Consider the following 18,018-nt stretch of genomic DNA (forward strand, 5'->3'; position numbering starts at 1 on the left):
TCTGCTTGCTACACAGGCGAGGTCGCCGTGGACGTAGCAGATCTGCAGGAAAAGCCAGGTGAGGGGATTTTCCACTCAACCAGAGCTCCTCCTTGCAAACTCAAAAAATGTGAAGGTAGGATTACAGCGAATAACAAAACCAGATCACGAGGTAGAGGATCACTTGGACCAGTGGGAGATCTAGAGCCACCATTCACAGCCTCCCCTCCCCCACCAATAGTGCAAGCACCAGAGACCAGCGACCAGAGCAGCGATCCAGTGACCAAGCCAGCCTACTTGAACCCACAGTGCACCAAAGAGGGACTCAAGCAGGAGTGCAGCATAACTGAGACAAAAATCATCCCAAAGGGTAACTGGGATTATACCAGGTCAGTACCTACCAAATAAGCCTGGTATATAGTTCTGAACTGGAAGTGCTAATTGCACCTTCCATATCAGGATAAATTAAATGTTAAATCTGACGGATGATTGGATTTGCTATTCTTAAATAAGCTATATTCTGGGCTTGTTATTTGTTGCTTCCTAATTTATAGTGGCTTTGTGTATTCTTCTGTTGTTCATTGGGGAAGGGTCTGACTTGGTGATAAGCTGACTTGGAACACTCAAAGACCAGAAATCTTAACCTCCTAGTTGACAGGATTAAGGGTGTGGGGCAGCACAAAACCTAAGGGACAGTGACTTTGTTAGAGGATCTGATTGTCATAATACCTACTCTTCCATAAATACTTTGTGCTATGTTTCATTGAATGTGTACATTGTTAAGTTAAATTTTAGAATCTGCCTATATTTTCATCCACTCAGCCTACTGAATGCTCTCATAGCAGGCAAACCCAACACCTAGGGTCACTTTTGTAGATACTCTGAGAGTCTTCAGAGCCACACCTAGCACATTAAGCTCCTACCTGAAGATAGATATATATAGATATATATTGATACATCTAATAATACTGCAGCTAACTAGCAAATCCAACCATTAAATTAAAACAAGATGAAAAAATATATATATTATAACAAAAGAAACACCAAAAATCCAGACAGTACAAATCCACCAAAAGGTGTTAATGCATCAGAAATGATCTCCAATGAAAATGTTAGAGGAAATGCCCGAGAAAGATTTCAAAAGAATAAATATGCTCAAAGAAGTCAAAGAGGAAATCAAAGGAATCAAAGAAAACACAGGGAACCAATTTAATGAAATGAAGAGGTCAATACAAAACATAAATAAGGAAATATAAATAATAAAGAAAAACCAGTCAGAATTACAGGCAATGAAGAACAGAGTCAATGAAATAAAAAAGAAAAGGAAAGAAAAACAACTAGAAAATCTCACCAGTAGAATGGGTGAAGGAGAGGACAGAATATCTAAACTAGAAGACCAGGTGGCAGACCTAATACAATCCAACAAAGAGAAAGACAAACTAATAAGAAACTATGAATGGGAATCATGGAAGAAAACTTCCCAGGTTGGGAAAGAGGTGCCAATACAGGAATCCTTTAGAACAGCAGCCAGACAAAACCTCTCTTCACCATATTATAATTAAGTTACCAAACATACAAACTAAAGAAAAAATATTGAAAGCAGTTAGAAAAATCAAGTTACCTATACAGGCAAGCCCATCACTATCACAGCAGTTTACTCAACACAAACTTGAAAAGCCAGAAGGGCTTGGAGTGATGCATTCCAAGCTCTGAAAGATTAAAAAACAAAACAAAACAAAAAAAACTATTAACCAAGGTCCAAGGTTACATTATCCTGCAAACCTATTCATTCAAAAAGATGGAGAAATAAGGACATTCCAAAACAAAAGCAGGCTAAAGGAATATTTGAAGACAACACCAGCTCTACAGAAAGTGCTTGAAAGAATCCTCCATGCTGAAGAGGAAGAAAAGCACACATATAAGGAACCTGGAAAGAAAAGCAAACCATACTTAAATAGTAGTTAATACAAGAGAGCAAAGGTAAAACAGGAAGAACTTCAAAAATACATATACACCATTTAATAATATCTCTTAATAGCAATGCCCCAACCAAAAGACACAGGTTTGCAGACTGGGTTAAAAAGCAGGATCCTTCAATTTGTTGTCTCCAAGAAACTCCCTTTCTACAAAGGATTGACATTATCTTAGGGTGAAAGGTGGGAAAACGGTGTTTCAAGCAAATGGGCCTAGAAAACAAGCAGGGGTTGCTATCCTAATATCTGACAAGGTAGACTTCAGTCCGACGTTAGTCAAGAAAGATAAGGAAGGTCACTTTATATTGATAAAGGGCACACTCCAACAGGAGGACATTACAATCTTAAACATATATACACCTAACATGGGTGCTCCCAAATTCATCAAACAAACACTATTAGAACTAAGGTCACAGATAACACCAAACACAGTGGTAGTGGGGGGATTTCAACACCCCACTTTCATCAATTGAAAGGTAATCCTGGGAAAAAATAAACAAAGTGGCATCTGGACTAAATGAGATCATAGAAGGAATGGACCTAATAGATATATACAGGACATTTCATCCAAATGCTGCAGAATATACATTCTTTTCAGCAGCACATGGAAGATTCTCTAAAATAGACCATACATTAGGACACAAAGCAAATCTCAACAAATACAGGAAAATTGTAATAATTCCTTGCATTCTCTCTGACCACAATGGAATCAAGCTACAAATCAATAGCAAGAAAAAGTATACAGCATACACAAAAACATGGAAACTAAACAGTACACTACTAAATGATGAATGTGTCAATGAAGAAATCAAGAAGGAAATTAAAAAATTCATAAGAGTTAAATGATAATGAGAACACAACATATCAAAACCTTTGGGACACAATGAAGGCAGTCCTAAGAGGAAACTTTATAGCTTTAAGTGCCTATATTAAGAAATTAGAAAGGTCTCAAGTAAACGACCTAATGCTTCAACTTAAAGCCTTGGAAAAAGAAGAACAAGGCAAACCTAAAATCAGTAGATGGGAAGAAATGATAAAGATTAGGGCAGATATTAATGAAATATAACCAAAAGTAAACAAAGAATCAATAAAACAAAAGTTTGGTTCTTTGAAAGGATAAACAAGATTGATAAACCCTTAGCAAATCTGACCAAAACAAAGAGAGAACAGACACAAATTAATAAAATTAGAGATGAAAAAGGCAGCACAACAGATACCAGAGAAATTCAAAATATCATATGGGCATACTATAAAAACAAATACTCCACCAAGTATGAAAATCTGAAAGAAATGGATGATTTCCTTGATTTATATAACCTACCTAAATTAAATTAAGATTAGATTAATCACTTAAATAGACCTATAATAAATATGGAGATCCAAACAGTTATCAAAAATCTCCCAACTAAAAAAGTCCAGGCCCAGATGGATTCACTGGTGAATTTTACCAGACACCTCCAGGGAACAACCAACAGCATTGCTTCTTAAGCTTTTCCATAAAATAGAAAAACAAGGAACCCTACCAAACTCCTATGAAGCCAGCATCACCATGATACCAAAACCAGGCAAAAATAGAACAAAGAAAAAAAAATTACAGACCAATCTCCCTCATGAACACAGATGCAAAAATTCTCAACAAAATCATTTATTCACCCTGACCAAGTAGGCTTTATCCCAGAGAAGCAAGGATGGTTCACCACATGCAAATCAATAAATGTAATACATTGTATAAATGGACTGAAGGACAAAAATCCCATGATCATCTTATTAGATGCAGGAAAAGCATTTGAAGTATCCAATATTCCTTCATGATAAAAGTCGTACAGAGCCTGGGAATAGAAGGAACATATCTCAATATAATAAAGGCTACTTATGACAAGCCTAGAGTCAAAATATTACTAAATGGGGAAAACTTGAAGCTTTTCCACTATAATAAGGAACAAAACAAGGTGGTCCACTGTACCCTCTTTTATGTAATATAGTACTGGAAGTCCTAACCATAGCAATAAGGCAAGAGGCACACATAAAAGGGATACAGATTGGAAAGGAAGAGATCAAGTTATCATTATTGGCAGATGACATGATTCTATACATAAAGGACCCTAAAGACTCTAGCAGCAAACTGTTAGAGCTGATAAACACCTATATCCATGTGGCAAGATACAAAATAAATATACAGAAATCAGTAGCCTTCCTATATGCTAACAACACACAGAGCATAAAATCAGAGAATCACTTCCATTCACAATTACATAAAAAAAAAAATAATAAAGTACCTTGGAATAAACCTAAACAAGGAAGTGAAGGATCTCTACAATGAAAACTTTAAAACACTCGTGCAAGAGATTGCAGAAGACACTAGGAAATGGAAAGACATCCCTCATTCCTGCATCAGAAGAATCGCTACTGTGAAAATGGCAAACAGCAATATATACATTTAATGCAATCCCCATCAAAATTCTGATGCCATTCTTCATGCAAATGGAAAAAAGAATCAAAAAATTCATTTGGAATCACAAAAAAATTTGCTTATCTAAAACAATGCTGAGCAAAAAAGTAGGCTGGAGATATCACCATACCTGAGTTTAACCTATCCTACAGAGCCATAGTAACAATAACAGCATTGTACTGGCACAAAAGCAGATATATAGATCAATGGAACAGAATAGAGGACCCAGATGGAAGTCTGGGTAGCTATAGCCACCATGTATTTGATAAAAATGCCAAGTATACTGATTGGAGAAAAGAGCCTCTTCAGCAAATGGTGCTGGGAAAATTGGATATGTATCTGTAGAAGGGTGAAAATGGATTCTTCTCTCTCTCCATGCATAAGAATTAAGTCCAAATGGATTAAAGACCTTAACATCAGACCTGGAACTCTGAAACAGCTAGAGGAAAAAGCAGAAGAAACCCTTCAACATACTGGTCTTTCTGAATATAACCCCAATTGCTCAGACAATAAAACCACATAATAACTGCTGGGACGTCATGAAATTACAAAGATTTTGTACAGCAAAGGCCACTATGAGCAAAGCAAAGAGGCAACCTATAGAATGGAAAAAAAAATCTTACCTAGCTATGCATCTGATAGAGGATTAATACCTAGGATATACAAAGAACTCAAAAACTGAAGTAATAGGAAGTCAAACAAGCCAATAAAAAAATGGCTTATGGAACTAAATACAGAGTTCTCAAAAGGAGAAATACAGATGGGATATAAGCATCTGAAAAAATGTTCTACATCCCTAGTCATCAGGGAAATGCAGATAAAACTATGTCGAGATTCCTTCTCACTCCTGTCAGATTGGCTACCATCATGAAAACAAATGACCATAAATGCTGGCAGGGATGTGGAAAAAGAGGAACCCTTCTACACTGTTGGTGGGAATGCAATCTGGTCCAGCCATTGTGGAAATCAGTGTGGAGTTTCCTAAGACAGCTAAAAATAGATCTACCATATGTCTCAGCTATAGCACTCCTAAGGACTCATCTCATTACCTTAGAGATACTTGCTCAACCATGTTTATTGCCACTCTATTTACAATACCTGGGAAATGGTACCAGCCTAGATTTCCCTCAACTGGTGAGTAGATAATGAAGATATGGCACATTTATACAACAGAATTCTATTCAGCGGTAAAGAAAAATGAAGTTATGAAATTTGCAGGAAAATGGATGGATCTGGAAAGGATTATACTAAGTGAGGTAACCCAGGCCTAGAAAGCCAAAGGTCACATGTTCTCTCTCATATGTGGATCCTAGCTACAGATAGCTAGACTTCTGTGTAAGTAGGAAGAAAACTCGTAGCAGAGGCCAGTAAGCTAGAAGAGAGATATAAAGGGAAGAGAAAGGAAGGGAGGGGTGTACTTAATAGGATGGTATTGTATATATGTAAGTAGAAGAAGAGATGAATGGGGGTGAAAAGGTCCAAGTGAGGTCAGGGGAAGAGACTGAGTAAAGGAAAGGTGGAGGGAGGGCTAATCAAAATCTAAGAGGATAGAAATAAATCATATGGAAACCTATTTTTTTAGGCAGTGGGACACTCAGAAGCCATAGATTATTGCTAGAAAATTTTCAGTGCCTGGGATGAGATAACTTCCAGTGAGTTGTTGGTCAGGGAGGTCCCTATCCCCCCAAACATTATAGGCCATTGCCGAGGCCCTTGGTTTCCCACCAGGAATAGATGGTAAGACCCTATTGCTAAAGGCTCCACATATTTGGGCTGCAAGACCACTGAGAATCCTGCTGGAACTGAGCTGATAACCTCCTCCATGTAGACCAGCTGTCAGAAAGCTAGAAGAAGCCATAGTGCATTCAGTTACTGGAAGAGAGAGAAATCACCAGTGATGTTACTCAACAGTGGATACTGCAAGTCTTAATTCAGGCCAAATGAGCCAGTTGGTGCAATAGTGGCAGGTCTGTCATGGTGGAAACCCTCTGATTGGACTGGAGGCCCGCTCTGTAGGAGGGAATATATCCTTGATACTGAAAACTTAAAACCAAGGTAGTCATGAGTCCTGGGGATGTAATGTCTGTTGCTGGCTTGCAAAATGTATATACTATGCTTATCAAACTGCCCAGTAAGCACTTCTCTTAATGTTCATACCTTGTATTAATGCTACTCTCACTTTTGGTAGGGAATCTTCTCTTTTCATATGGAAGTGACCTTGGGATGACTCAGAAGGCATCATGGTGCTGGAAAGAAGTGACAGGCGTGCTCAGAACTGAAATATCTCTATCACACCTTCCAAGGCTCAGAGTCTATTGTGGAAGAGTGATGGAAGGAACTCCTTATAACTCCCCCCAGACACAAAATGGCCTGGATATCCATGACCTCACAGTGCCTGACACTACCTACACAAGACCATCATGTTGGAGGAAAAGATCATGACATCAAAATAAACGAGAGACTGATTGGGGGGGGGGAGGGGATATGATGGAGAATGGAGTTTCAAAGGGGAAAGTGGGGGGAGGGAGGGCATTACCATGGGACATTGTTTATAATCATGGAAGGTGCTACTAATAATTTTAAAAATTAAAAATATGTACATATAAAAAATACTTAAAAAATTAGAAGTTAAGAAAATTAAAAATGAATGTATCTCATGGATACAATGAAGGATGAGTTTCCTAGTACTACAGAGTGAGTTCCAGGTCTGCCTGGGCTAGAATGACCCTACCTCATAAAAACAAAAAACAAAAATGCTTGGGCTTTGGGCTCTGAAGTCATTCATTCGCATTCACACTTGCTTCAGATCTCAGCTTCCTTATTTCCTATGTGTGCCATCACTGCAAAGTCTTATTTATTCAGCCTTCTTTATTAGCATACTAGGAACTGATGATAAATCTACCTCAAAACGTTTTAAGAGGGCTGGAGAGATGGTTTAGTTAATGCCTTGTGAAGCCTAAGTACCCATGTTTGATCTCTGTCTAGATTCCATGTAACCCAGGTACATGAAGTTGAGGCAAGCGCAAGGTTGCATATACCCACTAGGTGGCGCAAGGATCTTGAGCTCTGTTATAGTGTTATAGTATAATCCCTGGGCCAATTCTCTCTCGCTCTCACTCTTGCACTTGCTCTCTCTAAACACAATAATGTTTCTGCTAGATAGAACAGAATAAGAAAGCAAGGAAAACAAAGTGGCCATTGTAGCAGTTACTTTACTAGTTGCTGGGACAAAATACATGACCACAAGCAAGAGAGAGGATTTATTTGCCTATACTTTTGAGGGGAGGGTACCTAGTGGTGAAGGCCTGGCAGCAGGAACATAAAAGAAATGGTCACATTGCAGCTCAGTCATAAACAGGAAGTGGACTGGGTTATAAAATAACAAGGTACATCCAGCAATGCTCATTTCATAAAGGTTTTTCAACCTTTCCAAGTCCAATAGGGATAGTGTTCAAATATTCTAGATTGAAACCACATCTATACAGGTTTTTTGTTTGTTTTTATTATATTTTTTCTCTAGCCCAGGATGACCTGGAATTCATTCGTCTCTGGCTGGCCTCAAACTCATAGTGATCCTCCTACCCCTCTGCTTCTCAAGTGCTGGTATTGTGACCAGGAATTCACTCTAACTTAGGCTAGCCTTGAACTTTTGTACCTCATCTTTCCTGGTGCTGGGATCACAGGCTGAGCCACCATGCATGGCTGCAGTGGCCCATATGAATTAATCTACGAAATAAATATTGATTTTATTGTGTTGGGATTTAGACTCATCAACTTTGATTTCAAGATTAAATTTGTATGGGTAGGGGAGATGGCTCAGCAGTAAAAGGCACTTGTTTGCAAAGCCCAATGGTCCAGATTTGATTCCCCAGCACCTAGCAAAGCCAGATGCATAAAGTGGCTCATGTGTCTAGAGTTTGTTTGCAGCAGCAGGAGGCCCTGATGTGCCTGTTCTCTCTCTCTCTCTCTCTCTCTCTCTCTCTCCCTCTCTCTCCCTCTCTCTCTCTCTCTCTCTCTCTCTCTCTCTCTCTCTCTCTAACACACATACCACATATGCACACACTCTCAAGTAAATACTTTTTACAAAATAAAAGACATCATAGTGAGGTGATTTGGTCCAGAAGGTTTGAAATAATGGCTTGGAAAAATAAAATTAGGCAACTATTGTTATCAAAACAGAATTCAGGGGCTGGAGAGATGGCTTAGTGGTTAAGGCACTGGCTTGCGAAGCCTAAGGACCCAGGTTCAATTCCCCAGTATTGACATACACCAGATGCACAAGTGTCTGGAGTTATTTGCTGTGGCTAGAGGCTTTGGCATGCCCATTCTCTCTATATCTTTCTCTCTCTCAAGTAAAATAAAATTAACACAACAGAATTCAAGCTGGGCATGGTAGTGCATGTCTTTAATCCCAGGATTTGGGAGGCAGAGGTAGGAGGATCGTCTTGAGTTCAAGGCCACCCTGAGACTACATAGTGAATTCTATGTCAGCCTGAGCTAGAGTGAGATCCTACCTCGAAAAACCAAAAAACAAAACAAAACAAAAAAAAACCAGAATTCACATATTAATAAAACCATCCTTCATGTTATCCTACCAAGAAGATGAAATGATTACAGTATTATAAATGCTCAGGAAATTAGAAGGAAAATATAATCATAGTAGGGGATTTAATAAATCATTGGTAAATAGACAAAAGTTAATTATAGCTGCAACTATAAAGTAAAGCACCTTTTGTTAACAGGTCTTTAATAGGTTATGAGAATTGTTTCCTCTCAGATCAGTCTAATTTTATGAGCTTGGGCTGTAGTCTCGGCAGAGGTTTAGTGCTTTTTTATTTTTTTCTCCTGAGGTAGAGTTTTATTTTAGCCTACCTATAAGACACTACATAGTTTCAAGGTGGCCTCTCGAACTCGAACTTGCGGTAATCCTCCTACCTCTGTCTCCCAAGTACTGGGATAAAAGGTGTGTGCCACTGTGCCCTGCAGTTTTGTGATTTTTATTCATTGTGTACTTGTAAAGATACAAATGAACCAGATTATTTCAAAAATAGAGGTGAACATGAGTAACTGGAGGTCAGCTGGGTTTGCACATCACAGCAGTGATCTTGCTTCAGCAAATAAATGATGGACAGGGCGTTGCTTTCCTGCTTTTTGGCAAGCAAATTATTGAAAAGGTTAAAAAACTTATCTATTACTGAAATTTTCATATACATAATTTGATGCCTTCAAAATCCTCAGCAGGATTTACTTAAAAAATTGTTAGGCGTTGAGGAGATGGCTTAGCAGTTAAAGGTGCTTATTACAAAGCCTGTTAACCTGGGTTCCATTTCCCAGCAACCAAAGTGGCATATGCGTGTGGCATTTGTGTTTGCGCACGCACGTGCACACACACACTTTTTTCAAAAAAAAAATTTAAGATAGCCACCCAATATGTAAAGTGGGAAGATTAGAGTTTTGTTGAACATTTGGGTCTGTGAATTCTGTCAAAATTACTGTTAGCATCTGATTTTCCTCTTGAACGAGGATGGGCAAATGTTGGTCATGTGTGTGTTCATATAGTGACAGTAAAAAGTTTATGTATTCTCTGTTGGGTCATGATATGCAGAGACATTTATTGTGCCAATAACTGTGAGCTAACTCCACAATGCACGACCCATTTACATCAACAAGGAGGGGCCATTGGGAGGGGGTAGATCATGGATGAGCCTAAACAATGGTACCAGACTGCCTGTATTTACTGAAAAGAAAACTAATAAATTAAAAAAAAATGTGAAAGGCAGAAGCTATAAATGTAAAAATTTCTCAATTGGAATAGTTCTTATTGTTCATTCAGTCGCTGAAGCAAAGTGCTGCGTCTTCTGCACTGCAGATCCCCAAATACAAATGTCCTCATGTTCAGTCCTACTTTTAGGGTTCTGTGAAGGAGTCAATGAGTTGATTTGATTCATTTTTTTGCCCTGAAGTAGGGTCTCACTCTAGCCCAGGCTGACCTGGAATTCACTATGGAGTCTCAGGGTGGCCTCAAACTCACAGCAGTCATCCTACCTCTGCCTCCTGAGTGCTTGGATTAAAGGCGTGCGCCACCACGCCCGGCTTGATTCAACTCATTTTTAATTTAGAGTTCAAAACTTTCTTTGCACATGTTTATTGTATAGGACACTGTTACATAAAGGCATTTTATACAAGTTGACATTCTATGTTGAGCATATTCTCACTCTAAGTTCCCATTACCCATTTTCTTACATCTCTCCTCCTGGTAGTCCCTTTTGTTCCCTTTTTATCTCATACATGATACATGATTTTGTGTATTTTAAAATATAGGAATAAAAAATGAGAGAATATATGTGATATTTGCATTACTGAACATGGCTTAATTGATTTAATGTGGTAGTCTCAGGTTGCATCTATTTTCTTGCAAATAATGTAACTTCATTCTTCTTTGTGGCTGAAAAGAATTCTTCTATGTATAAACACAACATTTTTTAGTCTATTATATTTTAGTCTATTTTATTGTTGCACACCTAACTTAATTTCCCAACTTAGCTTTGTGAAATGTGTTGCAATAAACATTGATGTTCAAGTATTAAAAAAAAAGTTTATGTATTCTCTTTTTTACCACTTTGCTCTGTGAAATTTCAGTAGTTCAGACAAAAAAATTCTTGTTATAGGCAAAGATTAAACAGGGGAACCAGCCAGATGTGGCAGGGCACTCCTTTAGTTTCCAAGTTCAAGGCCAGCCTGGGGCTACCAAGTAGGTTCCAGGTCAGCCTGGGCTAGAGTAAGACCCTATCTTGAAAAAACAATAAAACTTAATTTTTTTGTTTTTTTTAATGTTTACTATCATAATTGCTAACAAGATGTTTCATATGGATACATCATGTGTTGGTACCCTCTTTTCTCTCCTCTCTGCCCCTATTCTGTTAGGGGCACTACTTAGTAGGGTTGCAGATACTGTCTATGGGATTGTGTCTATGTGTTGTGGGAGCAGCAGTTGGTTATTTTGGTGGGCAGGGAATGCCTCTGGGCATAATGTCTCAACCTGTGGCTCTTAAAATCTTTCTACCCCCTCTTCCACAAAATTTGCTGAGCCATTGTGGGTGAGTTTTAAGTTTATTTCAGTGATGAGCTATTACAAGCCTCTGGAGCTCAGCTTTGTTAGGTGTTGAGTATCCTCAGGGTCTGTCTCCTACACACTGGTGCTGATTGTCAGGAACAGCATGGAAGCAGCACTCTTTCTCACCTCCCCATTCCTCTTTGATTTGGCTCTGAAGTGCCAGGAGTAGTTACCTCCTTTGGTCTCACTGCCTTCTGAAAAATAACAGATTTCTACAACCACCTCTATGTGCACCCCTTGGGTTATTATTGGCTAATTTTACATGCTAATGTGCCCATGTCCTGGAAGAAAATCTAAGTTTTAATAGCGGATGGAGGGGAGTATCTATTAGGTATATGTTCACATTCACCAGTATTCTATTTTTCCTGTGTGACTTTGTGGAGAGCATAGTATCTCCTGAGTAACTGTACTAGCTCAGCTTCAGGGATAAGAAAGAAGGTGTTGGAGCCTTGGAATCCTGGCCACCAGGGCAGATTCTATAGAGTAACAGAAGAGGGCGCTGGAATGAAGCTTGAGGATATACTTGTTTATTCATAGAACAAAAGCCTGTGGGTTTCTCTATTGCCTGTGTGACATAGGAAATAAATAGGCATCTTGGGAAGTAACAGTATAGATAAAAGGTTTTTCTCTCTGGAATATGCCAGGTACAGTGGAGAGAACTAATGGTATGCTTCTAAAGGTTGGAATAATCATGCTCTAGTTTCTTTCTTAATGGTTATGACTTTGGAGTAGCCCATGCTCAAACTAAAAACCTGTGCTTTGTAGGTCTAGGCTGATATTTTCATCACCCATTCCTGTCTTTGCCCACTGATTCGAAGAAATAAAGTTAGCATCTGTTTATCAAAGTTTTAAAACAATGTATCTTTTGAAGGTGGAGAGATTGCTTAGTGGTTAAGGTGCTTGCCTGGAAAGCCTAAGGACCTGAATTTGATTCTCCAGTACCCATGTAATCCCATATGAATAAGGTGGCATGTGCATCTGGAGTTCATTTGCAGTGTTTAGAGGCCCTGGTGTGCCCATTCTCTTGCTTTTTGTCTGCCTCTTCCCCCTCCATAAATAAATAAAATAAATGAGTAAAACATACATTTTGGAAAATTCCAGTTAACATAGGCTATGGGGTTAGAGAAGAATAACATGAGAGGGAATAACATGCCTTTTTTGTTTATTAAATATTCTTTATTTTTATGCATACACAGTGGAGAAGAACAGGGAAGGTAGATAGGCATGTTTTAACTATCTTCTTAAAACTTAGTCACAAAAAAACATGGATAGTAAAACATGGATGTCATATTTAGTATGGTATTGACTTTTACTCATTCAAGGGCAATTAGATAAAGTTCTACTATGGTGATAAGTCAGATAGACTTCTAAGCTCTCTGTGAGCTTCTGGAGGTGCTGAGGGCCATCTCTAGGTAGAGACTACCTTGTCTTGGCCAACCTTTATACAGTCCTCTTGAGTTTTGCTAGTGGTGGGGCCTCCATACAGAGTTCCAAGATGACATAGTCTTACTCCCTTCTCTCCTGCTCATCTTGCCTCAGCCATTTTAAGAAGTACAGATTATTTTACCCACTCTGCAGTTGATGGCACTTCAGCCTGTTTTAGATAACCTCCTGGGGACACATCTAAGTATGACGTGAGCTGTGCTCATATCTGGCACAGCACCTTGCTAATGAGTGTTAGAGGTGATGGTGTTTGGTGCATGCTTGGTGTCTGGGATTCTTGCTCCCAAGCTCTTCGCTTTACTGAGGGCTCTTCACCCTCAGATACCCTCCCTTGCTGCTGCTGAGTATAAAAGGCACCCTTTCAAGGTGGCCTTTATAAGAGTAAGGAATAAATAGCCTTGAAAATAATAAGTCACCACCAAGATTCATTTGTTTGATAATGATTATAACTTTGGAGAGATGGAAAAAATGGAAGAAAAATGTTCTTCATACCAAATTCTAGTAAGAGTACAGGACGCTGCTAAGGGTCCTGGAGGCTACAGTGTAGCTTGCTGTTGGTCAGTAGGTGGTACCAAATAGCCAATGCATATCTGGTGAGAGGCCCAGCTTAGGTTTTACTTTGGGTTGCATTCAATAGAATTTTCTATAATTTCAGTGATTATATTCTAAGGGATTCATGCCATTGTCACATATTTTTTTCCTTATGGAGTTAGAATGTCCCACAGCTGAATTTTGTAAAAGTCTTTGATTTTGGCACAATGATGAAAATCAACCATCTCCAAGCTCCAATATTGACCCTTCCACTCTGCCTTGTTTCATTTCTTTCTTGAGTTATGTAAGCATAAGGTCATTCAGCAGGATATATTTACCAGATTACTTTGTGTAATTAGTTATGTTATGAACATCTATAAATAATAGATTGCTAATATAGCCATTAAAATTAATATATTAGTACATTTGTGTTGTTGGGCTTGGTTGTGTCTATCTGATGGGAATTTCACTTCCACTTAGGATTTTTTTTTTTAATTTGATGATAAATGACTGATTACAGATATGGGTCAGTTGTTACATGGTGGCAGGGCTTTTTCCTGAAGAGCATGTGGGGCATCTTGATGTTCCCAGAGGGCTTGTGAGAAACAGCTAAGGGCAAATGAGGGGGCAGTTGTATGTTTGTACCATCAATGACACCTCAGGCTGCGATTAATTTTTTTTTTACGTTGTTTATTCCTCCTGGAGCCCTGGTTGTTATGTGACATGCGCTAGGACTCGAGCAAAGCTTCCTTAGAAGCACAGTACTAGAATACTTCTTTTTAGTGTCTGTGGCTGTATTTCCTTTGTGCAATGTTAGCACAAGGGAAACAATCTCCTGAGTAGTCTTTCTGGGTTGCTGGATGATCTGGTTTAGGTAGCACACAGGCTCTGGTGAGGTCTGCTTACTGACACATATGTACACCCTTGGTGCACACTGAATGAAACTTTGGCTAAGTGAGCATCCAGGTAAAGATGTTATAAAACCTTTTAATCTTAAAAGTGGGGAGGAGGGATGGGAAAAGAGAGGGCGAGAGAGGAGATAAGGTAACAATATCCTTTTCCTTGGGAGATGTACCACTGAAAGAGAAATCATCTTCAACCCAATCTCCTTATTAAATTTAAAGTTAGCTTACTTAACTTTTTATACCTGGCTGACCCAGAATCCCATGGTGAAGTTTAAAATATGTAGGAGTTGAACTGTACCAACTGGAATTAAGAACAGAGCCTGGCTAATTCCTTAGGTCTAACCAGGCCTCACCAGGTCCTGTCAGGGGACCCTCCCCAGTACATTCATATCTTACCAACTCCCTTCTTATCAAGGTCAAGCCACTCTCTGGAATAGACTCCAACTAGCCCTGCTTTTGTTTTTGTCTCTCGGAGTGTTTTTTTTTTTTTTTCTTTCTTCCACAACACACCAAGAAAATCTTTTAGATGCTCACACCAGTGATGTCAGATACTAACTTCAAGTAGTTTCCACAGTGACTTCCCCCTGTGTTCAACTTAGCCCTCCCTGGCCTGGCCCTATCTCCTTCTTCCTCAGCCTCACTTCCTAGCCACTCCTTCTCCAGAGTGGATTCCAGACACACTGAGTATATCCTGGTGCTTCTTTTGTCTGGAATGCATTCCTCTTGGTCTGCACATGGTATATATATTTTTTCCTTTGAAATCTTAGTTTCAATACTGACTCAGAGTGGTTTTCATTCATTCTCAAACAGGCACTTCCTCTAATTCTACTCTGCATTGAATTTTTTTAAACTCTCCTGTCTTTCCTTGAGTGTTTTTGTTCAGCTTCTTCTATTAGAACATAAACTTCACTAATGTCATTTGTTGTTACCCCTGGTATATGGCAGAGCACTAAGCATGAAGTAAGTCCTTTGCATAGGTTAAGCAAGTAAATAGCTGTATTGAATGGAGAAGCCATATTTAAACATGCCTTCCTAGTCAATCCTCTGAGGGTACTGTGATAAAGTGCAGACACCAGTGGGTCAGAAGTTTTTATTTCATGTTTATGTTGGAAAAGTACCATGACCCTCAGTGGGTTTCTGAGGAGTAGTTACTGGTATTACTCATGGAATTTGTAGTAACAATCATACGAATAATTGCAGTACTTACTGCCTACTTACTCTTTTTGGTGCATCTTAATTATATGAAATGTAATTTAGTATGAAAATGAGACTACAGAATGTCCTTTTATATAACATGTTAGGCATGAGAAGCCAGAATATCATAGTTTATGGTGAGAACCAATAAGAGTAAGTGAGTTAATTCAGAGAGGCCCAAGTTGGTGTTGATATAGCCCTGATCAAACATTAAACCCACAATTTAAACTTTAGAAAGGAGGAGGAATCATTGGTTTGACAGCCAGCATCCATCATCTCAAGCACCTGTGATGTTATCTTCTCTTTTATGGTTGGGAAAACTACTAAGTAGATTGGCTAAGATCATGGACCTGAAGTTCAAAATTGGATTTGACTCTGGAAGACTTACTCTGGACCAGCACTAATTATATTACTTTCTATTTACTGTTTTCCCAGCAAGTTTCATAGAGACTGTATTCACATTGGTTATATAAATGAGCTTTTCCTCATCTTTCTCACAGACCTCTAAGAAGGAGCTGATGTGGAGGAGCACCTGAGACAGTTCACAATGACGACCACAGTAGCCACAGACTATGACAACATTGAGATCCAGCAGCAGTATAGCGATGTTAACAATCGCTGGGATGTGGATGACTGGGACAACGAGAACAGCTCTGCGCGACTCTTTGAGCGGTCCCGTATCAAGGCTCTGGCAGGTAAGTCTCCATGCCTATCCTAGAGGTCTAAAATTGTCCACCAGTTCCTGTCATGGCTGTTCTGTTTGAAGATCATCTCACCTCTGCTTAAACATGGTCCATAATGTCAAGCTGACCCTTTTATAAGGTTAGTTATATTTGGAAAGCTATGAGTACATTAGGTCAAAATAGTTCAGAGTACAGAGTGATTTTTATAGCACTCAAAAGAGCTGCTAAAGTTTGTAATGTTTCTTTTACTTTTTATACATCTTACATAGAATATATACAAGTACTGTTACATATAACAAATATAAGTATACAAAATATCCAAATTAACCAGAGTACCTAGTGCTCATCTGAACTGGACACAGTTGGTTAGTATCACATGCTAGGGCTTTATATCTGAAAAGTGATAGTTTCATGTGCTGAAAGCCCATTTAATACTGTTAGCAAATAATTTAGTCATTGGCTCATTAGCATCAGGGGGAGAATACCATTATTATATGATTGCGCATTCCTTGATGCTATGGAAAACTTAGAACACACTTTGACAGCAGCCCTGTTGAGGTGGGGAGTGTGTTACCTTAAAATTGCCCTGAAATCAAGAAAAGGTTCTATCACTCTGAACACTCAACATCATCAAATATGTAGAAAACAAGAGTCAAAGCACTCAAGGTCTTGTCTCTGCACTTTGAGATGTCAATAGGATTATTTCTAAGAAGAGAAATAAAAAGTGCATTAGAAAGGTGTATGCCTTTAATCCCAGCCAGCACTCAAGAGGCAGAGTTAGGAGGAAAGCTGTGAGTTTGAGGCCAGCCTGGTGCTACAGAGTGAGTTCCAGATTAGTGTGGGCTAGAATGAAAGATTACCTTGAAAAAAAAAGTGAATTAATAATTTTCTCCTCCGTGTCCTTAATTATTATAAATGGGAAGTCAGGTCATGAGCAAGTAATTTTACTATTAATTGCAAACAGTTCATTTTTCTGTTATCTTTATAATGAACTTGGATCATGAACCATGTACCATTTTCAAGCAAAAGGAAGTCTAACCCAAAGTGGTTAAAGTGACAGAGAATTTATTGGTCACATAGTAGGCAAATAAGGCCTTCAAATAAGACTTCTAAGCTTCAATGATCAGGTCCAGTGTGTGTTGTTTTATTTTTTGTTTTCTGAAACAGGGACTCTAGTCCAGGTTGACCTCACTCTGTATCCCAGGCTGGCCTTGATCTCAAGGCCATCCTCCTTGAGCCTCCTGAATGATTACAAGGTATGAGCCACCATATCTTGCCTTTTTCTAGATCCACTTTTCCCCTCTCTACTTGCCTTTATTTGCTAATGCAGGCTCTCTTCATAAGCAAAGTCTCTTGGTAGAAAAGAGTACATCTGCATCACTGTGGGCTGACTGATCATGATTTGGGCTAGAAAATAGGATGGCGCAGACTAACCTCATCTAAACAGAATGTACCCTAGAGAGGGAGAGGGAGAGGGAGAGGGAGAGGGAGAGGGAGAGGGAGAGGGAGAGGGAGAGGGAGAGGGAGATGGCTCAGTCCCACCCAGACAGCTAGGCTAGAAAATTTGGAATTTAATAGGAAGGAGGAATGGATATTGGGAATGCAGCAAACTAGATTCCATGGGAAAATGATTCTGTCTTTAGGATAGTTGTCTGTTCATTGGTGACTTGAAGATCTTCCTCCATCGTGATTGAACAAATGATTGAATCAGTTACTCTAGAGTCAGCATTTTGTTTCCTAGTTAGTT

The 18,018-nt window shown here is 39.0% G+C and overlaps 1 protein-coding gene across 2 annotated transcripts in view; it reads left to right on the forward strand.

Annotated features, from left to right (window-relative positions):
* The window catches only part of Sptbn1 (spectrin beta, non-erythrocytic 1), a 239,020-nt gene that overhangs the window by 56,983 nt on the left and 164,019 nt on the right, over positions 1-18,018 (forward strand). For both annotated transcript variants that reach the window (XM_004668948.2, XM_045146796.1), the window contains exon 2: positions 16,089-16,283. In XM_004668948.2, coding sequence (XP_004669005.1) covers positions 16,136-16,283 — 148 coding nt within the window. In that variant the 5' untranslated portion in view covers positions 16,089-16,135. The remainder of the gene's footprint in view (positions 1-16,088; positions 16,284-18,018) is intronic.

The sequence above is a fragment of the Jaculus jaculus genome, chromosome 4 (genome assembly GCF_020740685.1).
Source record: "Jaculus jaculus isolate mJacJac1 chromosome 4, mJacJac1.mat.Y.cur, whole genome shotgun sequence".
NCBI classification, from domain to species: Eukaryota; Metazoa; Chordata; class Mammalia; order Rodentia; family Dipodidae; genus Jaculus; species Jaculus jaculus.